At 43.3% G+C, this 14,497-nt stretch overlaps 1 protein-coding gene across 3 annotated transcripts in view; it reads right to left on the bottom strand.

The window, feature by feature from the left end:
- The window catches only part of ZNF236 (zinc finger protein 236), a 255,426-nt gene that overhangs the window by 52,146 nt on the left and 188,783 nt on the right, over positions 1-14,497 (bottom strand). For all 3 annotated transcript variants that reach the window (XM_075314639.1, XM_075314636.1, XM_075314638.1), the window contains exons 23-25: positions 9,222-9,632; positions 3,819-3,964; positions 3,395-3,638 (exon numbers count right to left, since the gene is read on the bottom strand). In XM_075314639.1, coding sequence (XP_075170754.1) covers positions 3,395-3,638; positions 3,819-3,964; positions 9,222-9,632 — 801 coding nt within the window. The remainder of the gene's footprint in view (positions 1-3,394; positions 3,639-3,818; positions 3,965-9,221; positions 9,633-14,497) is intronic.

Raw genomic sequence — 14,497 nt, 5'->3', positions numbered from 1 at the left:
TGAGCGTTCTGATCCGACGGCATGGCTGGGAATTGTGACAAATACAATGGCGGTAAAAATAAGTTCTTAATTACAAGATTGTTTCAGAAAGTATGTAATAGTGTGTCCTTCCATAAGTAAGAATAAAAGGGAATAATTATAAGTTTTGTCAAACTATTAGTTAATTACTTTGGAAGGAGAAATTGAAAAAGTGCAGTTTCTTCTCTCCTCATTTAGAGAAAGAAATCAGTAAGTAATAAACTAGGGTAAAGTGACGTTAGAATGATCTTTCTCAAATAGGTTTCCAGCTCTTCTACTAAAGATACCGTCATTTAAACACATGTATATACATGCGAGTAGTGTCGGACTGGGCTGTCAGGGGCCCACCTTTAATATGGACTCTGGGGGCCAATTGTTCAGTTAAATGCAAATATTATATTGTATTAAGCGGGCTTTACACGCAGTGATATCGCTATCAATATCGCTAGCAAGCGTACCTGCCCCTGGCGGTTGTGCGTGATGGGCAAAATCGCTGCCCGTGGCGCACAACATCGCTTACACCCGTCACACATACTTACCTGCCTAGCAACATCACTGTGGCCGGCGAACCGCCTCCTTTCTAGGGGTCGGTTCGTTCAGCATCACACCGGCGCTGAACATCCTGCCCACCTTCTTCCTTCCTCATTGCCGGCGGCCACAGGTGAGGTGATGTTCCTCGTTCCTGCGGGGTCACACGTAGCGATGTGTGCTGTCGCAGGAACGACGAACAACCTGCGTCCTGCAACAGCAACGATAATCGGAAAAGGAACGACGCGTCAACGATCAACGATTAGGTAAGTAATTTTGATAGTTAACGGTCGTTCGTGCGTTTCACACGCAACGACGTCGCTAACGGTGCCGGATGTGTGTCACGAATTCCGTGACCCCAACGACATCTCGTTAGCGATGTCGTGTGTAAAGTGGCCTTTACCCTCATTCACAAATTCCCCTATGCTTCTATATAATAATAATTATATAAAATTATATAATTGGGTAATTTGGTAAATCAAGGATTAGACTCTGCAAAAGGGCCCACCAAGGGATTCAATTGTCTCCCTGTGGGCCAGTCCGAGCCTGCATGCAATTCAATTTCTGGCCAAAAAATATTACACCTATTATTACCACAGCAATTGACAAAACAATATTACCCCTATTACTACCACAGCAAATAAAAATAGTAGAATTGTAGACCTAGAAAAAAAATATATATCATACTCTTTTATAAAACAGCAAAGTTTTGTCAAACAAATTCTTTTCTGAAATGAGAATGATCACGTTTACCAGACATTGGCAAACGAGGGCTCATGGGTCACATCTGGCCATCAGACCGGGACAGTCAAGGGGCTGGAAATCAAATGAAATGCAGTAGTAGAGCGCCAAGAGCATTGTGATTTAGATGTGTAGACCTGACCATTATGTGTAGGTCTGTTGCGTAAGCGACATTGGAGAACTAAGAGGAAGGCAGACGGAATACAAGTTAAAGGAGACAGGAAGATGGGAGCGAGACAGAGTGATAGGAGGAGAAAGAAAAAGTTGGAATGTGATAGAAACAAAAGACAGAGACCGGCTTGTGATTGAAACAAAGATGGTGAGACAAATGGAGACCACTGGTGAGATCCATAGTAAAGCTGGGTTCACACTAAGCAACAGCGACAACGACGTCGCTGTTACGTCACCATTTTCGGTGACGTAACAGCGACCTTGTAAGTCGCTGTTATGATCGCTGCTTAGCTGTCAAACACAGCAGAAGCAGAGATCATAACGTCGCTGTGCTACATGTGCAGAGAGCAGGGAGCTGCGCTTAGCGCTGGCTCCTTGCTCTCCTAGGTACAGTACACATCGGGTTAATTAACCCGATGTGTGCTGCAGCTACATGTCACAGTGCAGAGAGCAGGGAGCCGCGCTTAGCGCTGGCTCCTTGCTCTCCTAGGTACAGTACACATCGGGTTAATTAACCCGATGTGTACTGCAGCTACATGTCACAGTGCAGAGAGCAGGGAGCCGCGTACACTACTTAGCGCTGGCTCCTTGCTCTCCTAGCTACAGTATACATCGGGTTAATTACCCGATGTGTACTGCAGCCACATGTGCACAGAGCATGAGCCGGCACTGGCAGCAAGGGCGGAGGCTGGTAACGAAGGTAAATATCGGGTAACCAGGGAAAGGTCTTCCCTTGGTTACCCGATGTTTACGCTGGTTACAGCTTACCGCAGCTGCCAGATGCCGGCTCCTGCTCCCTGCTCGCTTCATTTCGTCGCTCTCTCGCTGTCACACACAGCGATGTGTGTGTCACGTGTCACAGCGGGAGAGTGACGACCAAAAAATGAAGCTGGACATTCAGCAACGACCGGCGACGTCACAGCAGGGGCCAGGTCGTTGCTGGATGTCACACACAGCGACAGCGACGGGACGTCGCTGCAACGTCACAGAAAATGGTGACGTAGCAGCGACGTCGTTATCGTTGTCGCTGTGTGTGACACCAGCTTAAGGATCACAAGCAATCAAGGTACATTTATGCATATTGTAAACAAGGCTAAATAACAGGAGTGGCATAATCTATGACCTTCTATAAAAAGCAGTAAACTGTATGATATTGATTATCTGCAACTGATAAGAATACATGTTACAATAAGCCCGATTGTAACATTAGCAGCAGTACCTAGACAGCATACTTACCCTGATAAATATCAAGAAATAAAGCGAATATGTACAATAATAATATTAATCAGGATTACTAATAATATATTAATATTGAACAGAAGTTCAAACTACCAGTTTGGTTCTCCACAAACGCCATAATCTATCACATGGCCCCTTGGGAACTTTAGTTGACCAATCATGATGCACATACTTTTCTTAACTTTACAAAATAAAAAAATCGACACCTCAAAAGTAATTGGCTAAAATGAACAAAATGATGTAGCATGCAAATCAAGGTTTGGTAAACTAGTCTGGGACATGGAGGAAGATTGTGACATGCGGCTTCTAATGGCTTATTGTCATTACCTAGAGGTGTCCAGGTAGAACACTACATTACATGTCCTGGCTTAATCTTCAAAAACACCCTAGGAAACCTCTTCAGGACAATATTAATCACTCGCTTAGATGTTGTGGTCTAGTGTTGCTCGATACTAGTAAAATAAAGAATGCCAGCTACAGCGCTGACACCCAACAGTGCCACTCCTATCTGTTCTTATCGCACCAGTCCACAGGTCTTGGTACATTTTTTGGTATAGTGACAAATATGAATTCCAGAGCAGCGGTCTTTAAGATATTGGTAAAACCAGGTGGCTGTAATAGCTACATCATCAAATCCTTTTTTTTTTTTTAAATGTCAAGAAAATGTCAATATGTTGATGATGATACAGACACTTACTTGCAGAGCTAGTAGTCAGCACAGATTCCTGCTCAGTGATGGGGGCAATAGTCAGGTTGGATGATGATGTGGTGGTAGGTTGAAGAGACAAGCTAGCAATAGGCTGAAGTACAACATTAGCTGGTACGGCATTGTCGCTGGTCTGTAGACTGCTGCTGGCTTGCACTGCAGTCGGGTCACCAGTAAGTGGCTGGGGTATGATGCTGCCATGTTGTAGTGTTTGTTGTAAAATACTGGGGTCAATCTAAAAAAGAAAAAATATATATCAGCCCACTGTCATTTGGAACAAAGCATTGCAACTTCTTCCATTAACCCTAGAACGCATACCTGGGGCCTCGCAGGCCTGCTAGGTCATTTGTTTTCTATGGTAGATTGAATTGCTTGCGCGTTCTAGGGTTAACAGATACATGACAATTATGGCTACCTGTAGTGTTATGTTGTTAATGCCCGAGGCATCTAGTCCAGAGATCTGCACATTTTGCCCAACCAAGTTGGCAGCGAGCTGTAACTGGATTCCTTCCAGAGTGGCCAAGCTACAGTCTGACAGCGATACAGTTAAATCCCCACCAGCTGCACAAAAAAAAAAAAAAAAATATATTGTAATTTGTAACATATTAATACATACACGAAAAAAAACAAACTAGAAACTTGATCCGTGGGTCTCTCATGTTTCATGTAAAAAAAAAAAAAAGAGGCAGCATTCTAAGAAGTGATGAGACCTACTTAAAAAGGGAATCTGTCAGCAGGGTTTTGCTATGTAATATGAAGCCAGCATGCTGCAAGACATCGCCTTTGAAGAAAATGGCCTGGACCATTCTGCAACAACTAGCGATCTCACAGCAGGGGCCTGATCGCTGGTAGGTGTCACACATAACAAGATCGCTAACGGGATCGCTACTGCGTCACAGAAACAGTGACTCAGCTGCGATCTCGCTAGCGATCTCGTTATGTGTGACGGTACCTTAACTCTGCCTCCTCTGTGATTAGCAGCTACTATCTATGTAAATGTACACAAAGCCTGGTGTGCACGGGGGCAGCTGTAGGGGCTCTGTGACATGCAAAAAATAAAATCTCTTTGATTATATCAGAAAGGCTGCACCCAGTAAACTAAGTGATACAGTGATACATCATTAGATTCAGGGCCTCTTTGACTACATCATGCTGTTAGATGAGGGAGCAAAAACCTGCTGACAGATTCCCTATAATCATCCGTGCAATGTTTCAGCTAACAAGCTTTTTTCAAACCAACAGTTAATAAAATAATAAAAAAATATACCAATTACACTGCTCATTCCATGCTATGCCCTCTTGGAGGGTTCACCAAGTCTGTTTTAGGTTTTCTTGCCAAAGCCAGAAATGTATTTTTACATCTCTGTTTTTGATCAAATGCTGCATTCAAAAGTTACCAAGTCGCCAAAACCAAACTATGGCAAAAAAAAAAGTGCATCAAACACGGCTGCAGCGAGTGCAATGACCTTTTGGCTATAAAAAAAAAAAAAAATCTTTGCTAGAATCATATTTAATTTAATGCTGTGAACATAAAGTGATTAGCCAATGTATAAACATTATAAAAAACAACAAACATTTGTTGACTTAATTAAAAAAAAAAAAAAAGACGGTACTTAGCGCTGGATCACTGGGTGAAAAAGTTAAGTCCTCAGTGGTACTGCCGATCTTAGTTTAACCCCATTACGACCGCCTTACGGAGATAAACGGCGGCAGAATCAGGTCCTTATTCTGATCCGCCGTCTATAAACGGCGGTCAGAAAAAGGTAAATAGCGCCCCCCCGCGTCAGAAAATCTCCGGGGTTTCAGCTACCGGGGGTAGCTGAGACCCTGGAGATCATGATTCGGGCCGGTTTTTCCGGTCCCCGCTCACATGATCACCGGTATACACCGTATACCGATGATCATGTAATAGTAAATCACAGCGCCGGTAAACAATGATTTATCTCCCATCTGGCATGATCAAACATGTCAGCTGGGAGATAAATCTGCTCCCCCGGTCCCCTCCGGTCCCCCGGGGTCGCCGAAGTGCCGACCCCCAACCCCCAACCCCCCCCGAAAATCCAAAATGGCGGCGCGCACAGCAGCGCACCGCCCGCATTTCCCCAGTTCCTTTGAATTCTGTCGCATGTGCCATCACACATGCGACAGAATACTGCTCCCCAGGCCCTGCCAGGTCACCCCCTACTCCCACCCTGGTGTTCCCCGGTGTCCCCCGTACCTGTGGGAGCGCTGATCCCCCGCGGCCCCCTCCTCCGGCTCCTTCACAGCAGTGCCGGTCACATGTGCAGAGCGCGGCTGACAGCTCCTGTGTCTGTGACTCAGACGCTGGCTGCTGCTGCTGCACGGAGTCTGCAGCTGTGACCCGGGGAGGGTGGGTGCAGATTCTTTGCACCCACTCTCCTCAAATGGAAGGTCTGCACTCTTAGAAAATGGGGGATACGTTCCCTGAACGTGCCCCCCATATTCTAGAAGATCGTGGGACTTCCAAAATGGCTTACAGGAGATTTTTTTTTTTCTTTTCAATAAATTGGTCAAAGAGGGATGGTTGGGGAGTGTTTTTTCAAATAAAATTTTTTTTGTTGTCAATTTTTTTTTGTATTACTGTCAATTAGTTATGTCTGGTATCAAATAGACGCCGTGACATCACTAATTGCTGGGCTTGATGCCAGGTGACATTACACATCTGGTATCAACCCCCATTTATTACCCCGTCTGCCACCGCACCAGGGCGCGGGATGAGCTGGGGCGAAGCGCCAGGATTGGCGCATCTAATGGATGCGCCACTTCTGGGGCGGCTGCGGCCTGCTATTTTCAGGCTGGGAAGAGTCCAATAACCATGACTCTTCCCACCCTGAGAATACCAGACCCCAGCTGTCAGCTTCACCTTGGCTGGTGCTCTAATTTGGGGGGACCCCACGTTTGTTTGTTTTTTATTTATTATAAAAAATGTAAAAAAAAACAGCTTGGGGAGCCCTCCAAATTGATCACCAGCCAAGGTGAAGCTGTCAGCTGTGGTTTGCAGGCTACAGCTGTCTGCTTTACCCTAGCTGGCTATCAAAAATAGGGGGGACCCCACGTCATTTATTTTAATTATTTTTTTTTCTTTTTGGGCTAAATACAAGGCTAGGCACCCTTTAGTGCCACATGAAAGTCACTGAAGGGCGCCAGCTTAGAATATGCAGGGGGGTGGGATGTTATATATGTTTGTCATCTATCCATTCATCCATTGTAGCATTTTAGGCTGTGTGCCCACAATCAGGGTTTGCAGCGTTTTGGGTGCAGAGTGTTTTTCCTGCGTCCATAACGCTGCATTGTGCAGTAGAAGCACAGTGGAAGGATTTTTAGAAATCCCATGCCCAATGTGTTTCTTTTCTCCGCAGCATACACTGACCTGTGGCGCGGCTTCCCGAGCCTCAGCATGTCAATTTATGCTGCGGAGACGAGAGTGTTCTCTGCACGTAGAATAGAACTAAAGTCCACAGCAGCCTGAACCCAAATCGTGGGCATGGGCAGCTGCGTTCTCCCGTGGACAACACTCACATCTCTGCAGGAAGGCTGACACTGTGTACTAGACGACGTGTCGCTGGATCATGGCCACATAGCCTAACAGTGAGAAATTTGTTGCTACAGCAACATTTTTGTGAAGTACCTGTGGAATCAAAATGCTTACTATACTCCTGAAAAAAATCCTTGAGGGGTCCAGTTTTCAAAATGGGGTCACTTGTGGGGGTTTCTGCTGTATAGGCACCCGAGGAGCCCTGCTAATGTGACATGGTGTGCGCAATTTATTTCAACTTTTCCAAAATTCAAATGGTGCTCCTTCCATTCCAAGCCCTCCCATTTATCCAAACAGAGGTTTTTGGCCACATGTGGGGTATCCCTGCTCTCACAAGAAATTGGATAACAACCTGTGGGATCCATGTTTTGTTGTTGCCTCTTGAAAAAGTGAGAAATTTGATGCTAAATCAACATTTTTGTGAAAAAAATGAAAATTTTCAATATGACAATGTAACGTTATCAAAATCTGTGAAGTACCTGTGGGTCCAAAATGCTCACTATACCCCTAGATAGGAGCCTTAAGGGGTCTAGTTTCCAAAATGGTATCACTTGTGAGGGGTTTCTGCTGTTTAGGTACCTTAGCGGACATCTAAATGCAACATGGTGCTCGCAATCTATTTCAACCAAATTTGCTTTCCAAAATTCAAATATTGCTACTTTCGTTCCAAGCCCTCCCATTTGTCCAAACAGAGGTTTCTGACCACATGTGGGGTATTAACGCGTTCATAAGAAAGTGGGTAACAAGTTTTGGGGTCCATTTTGTTGTGTTATTTCTTCTAAAAGTGAATAAATTTGGGGTAGAGCAACATTTTAGGTAACATTTTATTTTTTGCTTTTTTTCATTCCACATTGCTTAAGTTCCTGTGTAGCACCTGAAGGGTTAATAAACTTCTTGGATGTGGTTTTGAGTACCTTGAGGGGTGCAGTTTTTAGAATGGTGTCACTTTAGGGTATTTTTTGTCACCTAGGTCTCTCAAAGTCACTTCAATGTGATGTGGTCGCTAAAAAAATGGTTTTGTGAATTTTGTTGAAAAAATGTGAAATTGCTGATGAACTTTGAACCCTTCTAACTTTCTAACCACAAAAAATGTTGTTTCAGAAATTGCGCTGATGTAAAGTAGACAAGTGGGAAATGTTATTAACTATTTTGTGTGACATAACTCTCTGGTTTATGGGCATAAAATTAAAAGTTTGAAAATTGCAAAATTTTAAAAATTTTCATCAAATTTCCGATTTTTTTACAAATAAAAGCAAAAAATATTGTTCTAAATTTATAACTGTCATGAAGTACAATATGTCACGAAAAAACAATCTCAGAATCACGGGGATCCGTTGAAGCGTTCCAGAGTTATAACCTCATAAAGGGACACTGGTCAGAATTGCAAAAAATGGCCTGGGCATTAAGTACAAAACTGGCTTCGTCCTTAAGGGGTTAAGGTACGACACTTGAGCGCATATAAACAAAGAATAGTGGCCCAGCGTTGTGTCACCGTGTAAAAGACTGAGTACTGTGGGGTTTTTGTTTTGTTTTTTTTTTTACTTTTTTTATGGTTATTTTTAAAAGGGCCATCCACTACTTGGACAAACCTTACTTATATTAGTTCTCTGATTAAAATGACAAAAGCTTGAACCTAACCTATGCACTGGCTCCGCGCCAGCTGGTGTTCACATGATATTATTGTCACATGAGCGCTGTAGTTAATCAGAAATGGCTGATTAGCTGCAGCCTTTAATACTTTATCAGTGCAGAGGTCTCCTCTGATGGTGGGATATTAATGAGCAGCGGTCAATCAGCGAACGCCAACCGGCTGCAGTGCTCACATGATGTAACAATGATGTTTTCATTGAGCTGAGAGCTCAATCTGCGCATGTGCTGCCTCCAGCCGCATTTTATTGAATACCAGCAGCGAAAAACTGCGCATGTGCCGACCACGCCAATGTCAATGATGCTGCAAAATTTCAATCAGGAAGCAGGTCACTGAAAAATCAGTGATCGGTCATTCAAACACCGGAGGCAGGTGAAAGACCGGGGGCAGGAAGAGTGGACCCTATGCAATCCCGCCCTTGTACACTGAAATCTCAGAAGAAAACCTTATTAAACAAGAACAACAAAGTGGATTTCTTCACAAAAGTTATTAATTTAATCAGCATAACAGTGCTATTATAGCCATGTCTTTACTTTACATTGCATTGGTAAATGATGCGGACAGGTCAAGGTTTAAAAGCAAATGTCTGCAGAATCTGCCAAATATGCACTTACCTGATACTGAAGCGGGAAGAATTGCTTGTCCGACCAGACCTTGTTGGAGCAAACTTTGGTCAAACTGTCCGGAAAGAACAGAACTGTTTGTAATAAAGACACTTGGGTCTGTTGCTGATGAATTAAGTAGATTTATAGGCTGGAGTGAATCCACAGTGCTGGAATTAGTACTAGGAACTGAAACTGAATTTTGGGAGAGATGCCTTCGCGTAACCGCCTTCCTGACCTTTTTAGCATCGATTTTATAATGGCATTGTATGTGCGTCTTCCTCCGCCCGGATGTCCGGAAGCGCATATCACAATGAGGGCACTTAAAGGGCTTGGCGCCAGTATGTAGTCTCATGTGGACTTTAAGACTGCCTTTGGTGGAGAACGAATTGGTGCAGACATGACAGCTAAACAGCTTCTGACCTGAAAAATAAAAAAAAAAAAAGAATAACAGATTATATATATATATATTTGATATATATAAAAATAGAAAAGACTTCGTATTACATAAGGTGCAATATTTTCATGGATGAGGTTTCCACAATGAATGTAGTGACAACTAACAACCTACATCTGCTATTACAACAAAACAGTAAGAATAATAAGGTTGGTCTATACATGTACATAGACAAATGCATAAATATGGTTACACTCTCAATAATACCCAAAATGTATAATAGACTGATTATCTTGGCTTCTCTGTGCCATACAAGACACTATTTTCTACCAGTACAATTATGCGAAGTGGAGAAACTGTCCTCACTGCTTCCATCCTGATGACATGTAAGAACATAGATCAGAAGCCATTATTTTAACCCTTACTGACCAAGCCTGAACAAATCTTAAAAGGTTTTTTTTCCATGAATAAAGTAAGTACATTTAAAACAATTAATATTGGAATAATAAGTTACATAACTGTATGTGTTCCTGTGCTGAAATAATCCTAGAAATGTGCCCCTGCTATGCACTGTGTACTGGCCGTGTCTCACTGTGCAGGGATTAGGTCTGAACATACTACAATTCCTGGGCAGGGGAGGACAAAAAAAAAAGGGAGTATACAGACATTACAGCATGAGATTACAGATGCTGTTTTCTGTGAGGTAAAATATTAGCTGCTCAGTACTTTAGACAGAGAAGTCATTTCTTGCCAACGGATGGGAGGCCTGAGAATTGCTTTATTCCTCCTGCCATTCTCAACTCCTCTTATGATTAGGTGGCCTGGCACAAAAGTCATGTGTTGTGAATTCCATCAGAGATGGTGCTGTCCCTGTGTGTGTTTCTGGACTCCCTCTGGTGGCTAGTGCTGGTAGGGAGTCTGATTCTGCATCTGTCGCTCAGACAGGTGTAGAAGATTATTTCTGTTTCAGCTAGCCTATTGAGTCCAGCTTGGTGGTATAAAGGAAAGTTGTCTCTGACTAACCTTTGGCGGTGAGAATTGTTTTTGCCTCATGGGAAGATGTCTTGAATCCTTGTCCTCCAGCCTTTTGCCTGCCTCTTTAGGTTTTTGTTTTAGCTTTTGAGCCTTTTTTGGATTCTCCTAGAATGCTTTCAACAGCGTTTTTTTGTTCCTTTGTATCGGTTCTGTTCCCATGTCATCCTGAGTCTGCAGCAATGCTGATAAGTGTTTTGCTCTCTTGGTCTGGGCTTGGTTGGGACTGAATTAGCACTGAAGGGCTTTTCTGTTTGATTTATGCCTTTTCCTGAACCTGTGTTTGAGATTATCTTTTGTTTCTTGCTGGTGAATAAGTGCTTTTCCTGCACTATTATTGGAGAGCGATTTACTCCCAGCGAGAAAGGGAGTGGTTACTCCCTGTCTGATCAGGATTTGTATTTTTGTATCTTATGTGTTTTTTGGTAGTTATCTTTTCTATTACATTTGCATTTTCCATTTAAATTTATGTGCACAAGAGTTCCTGATATAGCGGGGGGAAGATCGTGTGATCTTTAAGGGAATTTGTTTATTATCAGGTGCTGGTATTTTTTTCAGGGTTTTTGCTGGCTGCAACCAGTAATCTATCCTATCCTTTTGTATCTAGCTAGCAGGGCCTCACTTTGCTTAACCCTAAAATTTCCATCTGTGTGTTGTTTTTTCTTACATCACCGTCGTTATATGTTGGGGCTCTTCCAAGGCAAGTCAGGATTCCTCATTTCATCTTTGGAGGTTAACTAGTTATCCGGCGGTGACTAGGCATCTAGGTTGGTTAGGAACGCTCCACCGCTACTTCTAGCTGTGTTGTTGTAGTCAGGGGATTGCAGCCAGCTAAGTTTCCAACTACTCTTTGTGCATTATCATCAACCTTTTAATGGGATTTTTGTAGATCTTTTTGCGGTCTCATGACCATAACAGCCATGTGTTTATTACACCGCAATGATGATGTTAAGAGGGAGAAAAGACATTGCACATGAGAAGGTGAGCACTCCTGTATATTAAATGTAAGAATACCTTTATTGTGTGATAACCATTAAAGCCATATAAGATCAAACAAGGAGTGTGCCAACCCCTATCAAATTGCTAGAGTACAATCCATGACCATACAGAAATGTATGCAAGGCATACAGAGTAAATACGTAATCCAAACCTGCTTAATAAACATACAATTCATACTCTACAATCACCTAATGCCAAACCAAATATCTTATACTAAGATAACCAGACACACTAAGAAACTTGGATTTTCAGGCACAAATCTGACAGCATGCATGATTCTCTTATTGTAGATCTCCGTGACTTCATCCTGCGACATAACTACTTCCATTTTGATAGGATCTATTATCTTGGGAGTGACTATAGGTGCAGTGTGCACCCTTGTTCGTTAACTTATTTTTGGGGTGGTGGGAGGCCACCATCTTGTCCAGATTGCAGATTTTTCAAGACAAGGTCTCAAACTGGTATCGTTATATTGGCAATATCTTTTTCACATGGAGTGGCACTGAGGAGGAATCTTGTTCTTGTCTCTCAAATTTGAATCATAATACTTTGAACATCTTACTGACCTACACTATCTCACTAGTGGCAATTACCTTCTTGGACCTTGAAGTTTCATTAATGGGGAAGGTCTCTCGATGAATCTGTAGCGGAAACAGACAGTGACCAGTAGCCTGCTTCAGTACAACCGCTTCCATCCACAGCATATCAAGAATGGTATACCTACACATCAGTTCTTGAGATACAATTGCACAGAAGATATTGACTTTCAGAGACAGGCATCAAATCTCACTAACAGATTCTTAGGTCGTGGCTATCTGAAAAAACTGGTCTCAAAAGCATACCAAAGGGCAAAATCAAACACAATCCTATTTGATCATGGCAAATCCCAGGAGTAAGGGCCAACAAGTGTGGTTCATCACCACTTAGAACAGTGAGTGGAAGGTGAGGAGCATCCTACAAAGCCATTGGCCCACACTAACCACGGACACTCAGACTTATGTGGTCATCCGGCATCCCTTACTTATGGCCCATAGGGCTCCAAATCTATGGGACTAAAGGCTGCTTTACACGCTGCAATTTCTCGTGCGATCGCATGTGCAATCGCACCCACCCCCATCATTTGTGCGGCACGGGCAATTTCTTGCCCATGTCGCACAAAGTCGTAAACCCCCGTCACACGTACTTACCTTCCAAACGACCTCGCTGTGGGCGGCGAACATCCACTTCCTGAAGGGGGAGGGACGTTCAGCGTTACAGCGACGTCACACAGTGGCCAACCAATAGAAGCGGAGGGGCGGAGATGAGTGGGACGTAAACATCCCGCCCACCTCCTTCCTTCCGCATTGCCGGCGTCCGCAGGTAAGCTGCAGTTCATCGTTCCCGGGGTGTCACATGGAGTGACGTGTGCTGCCTCGGGAATGATGAACAACTGGAGCACAGAAGGACGTTCGATTTTTTTTAAAATGAGCGACGTGTCAACGAGCAACGACAATGAGTATTTTTGCTCGTTCACAGTCGCTCATTTGTGTTACACGCTACGATATGTCAAACGAGGCCGGAAGTGCGTCACTAACGACGTGACCCCGACGACATATCGTTTGATAAATCATAGCATGTAAAGCGGCCTTTACTCATAAAGAGCCATTTGAATAGACCCACGGTTAGGCTCTAGCGGGGCATCACTCTAAAGGCCCCGTCACACACAGACATAAATCTTTGGCAGATCTGTGGTTGCAGTGAAATCATGGACATATTGTTTCATTTCTACACAGCCACAAACCTGGCACTGATTGTCCACAATTTCACTGCAACCACAGATCTGCCGCAGATTTATCTGTGTGTGACAGGGCCTTTAGGGGATCCTTTCCTTGTGGGGATTGCAATATTTGCCATCTCATGCACCCAACCCGTGACCAATTTTGGAATCCCCTGGATTCGACGAGTCATGCCATTATATCTTACATTAATTGTAAGATGAAAAACCTGATCTATTCCATAACTTTCCAATGTAACAGGGTTTATGTGAGTAAAACCACACAGGAACTTAGGAAGAGGATTAAAAAAAGAAATCTTTCAACTATTCATTTAGCAGCCTCTGACCTTAAAAAAGGCCAATCCATCACGACGGTAGCTGCCCATTTTTTGGCATATCACCATGGGAGTGTGAGAAGCATCCGAGTTGTTGGCCAACAATAATTCATTGGCAATAGTAAAAGGAGCACGAGTCGTAGGTGGTTGTTACAGAACAAATCAGAGTGGATATTCAATTTATGCACAGTAGCCCCAGGTGGTCTTAATGAAGAGTTCCTTTGGTTTTCTGGGCTGATATTTACTTTTTTCTCTTTCCTCTTTCTTTGCAGAGTATTACAATTTTTTCGCTGTTGGTGTCATTATTCTGGTTACCCCCTTGCTGTCCAACATTTCGGGGCCAATTGTGCCGACTAATCGGGGGGGGGGGAATGTGCTAACATGCTAAAAAGGGCGGACTAGTTGGGGGAAATAACACCCTTGAGACTAGTCTCTGTGCTCATTAGCATCTCATAAAGGATCTTTAGAAATAAATAGCGAGATCTTTACAAAAAGTATGTTACTACAGGCTGGGACAGTTAGGCAGGGATTATCAATATGCACCCAGAACTGCTCGTGGTTCTGGGTGCATATTGCACCTGACAGGTTCACTTTAAGAAGGGGTTATCCAAGCATTGAACAACCCCTTTAATTTAATGTTATCTAACCCTAATAGTACAAACATCAATTTGGCTTTATTTATATGCAAAACCTGTTCCTACCATGGCAGTGCCTATCGGTAATATTGCATTGTTTCAGTAATGTCTTTATCATAGCAGAATCCTCCTCATAA

This window comes from Anomaloglossus baeobatrachus, chromosome 6 (genome assembly GCF_048569485.1).
Source record: "Anomaloglossus baeobatrachus isolate aAnoBae1 chromosome 6, aAnoBae1.hap1, whole genome shotgun sequence".
NCBI lineage: Eukaryota > Metazoa > Chordata > Amphibia > Anura > Aromobatidae > Anomaloglossus > Anomaloglossus baeobatrachus.
This window is presented reverse-complemented; position numbering and strand designations above follow the sequence as displayed.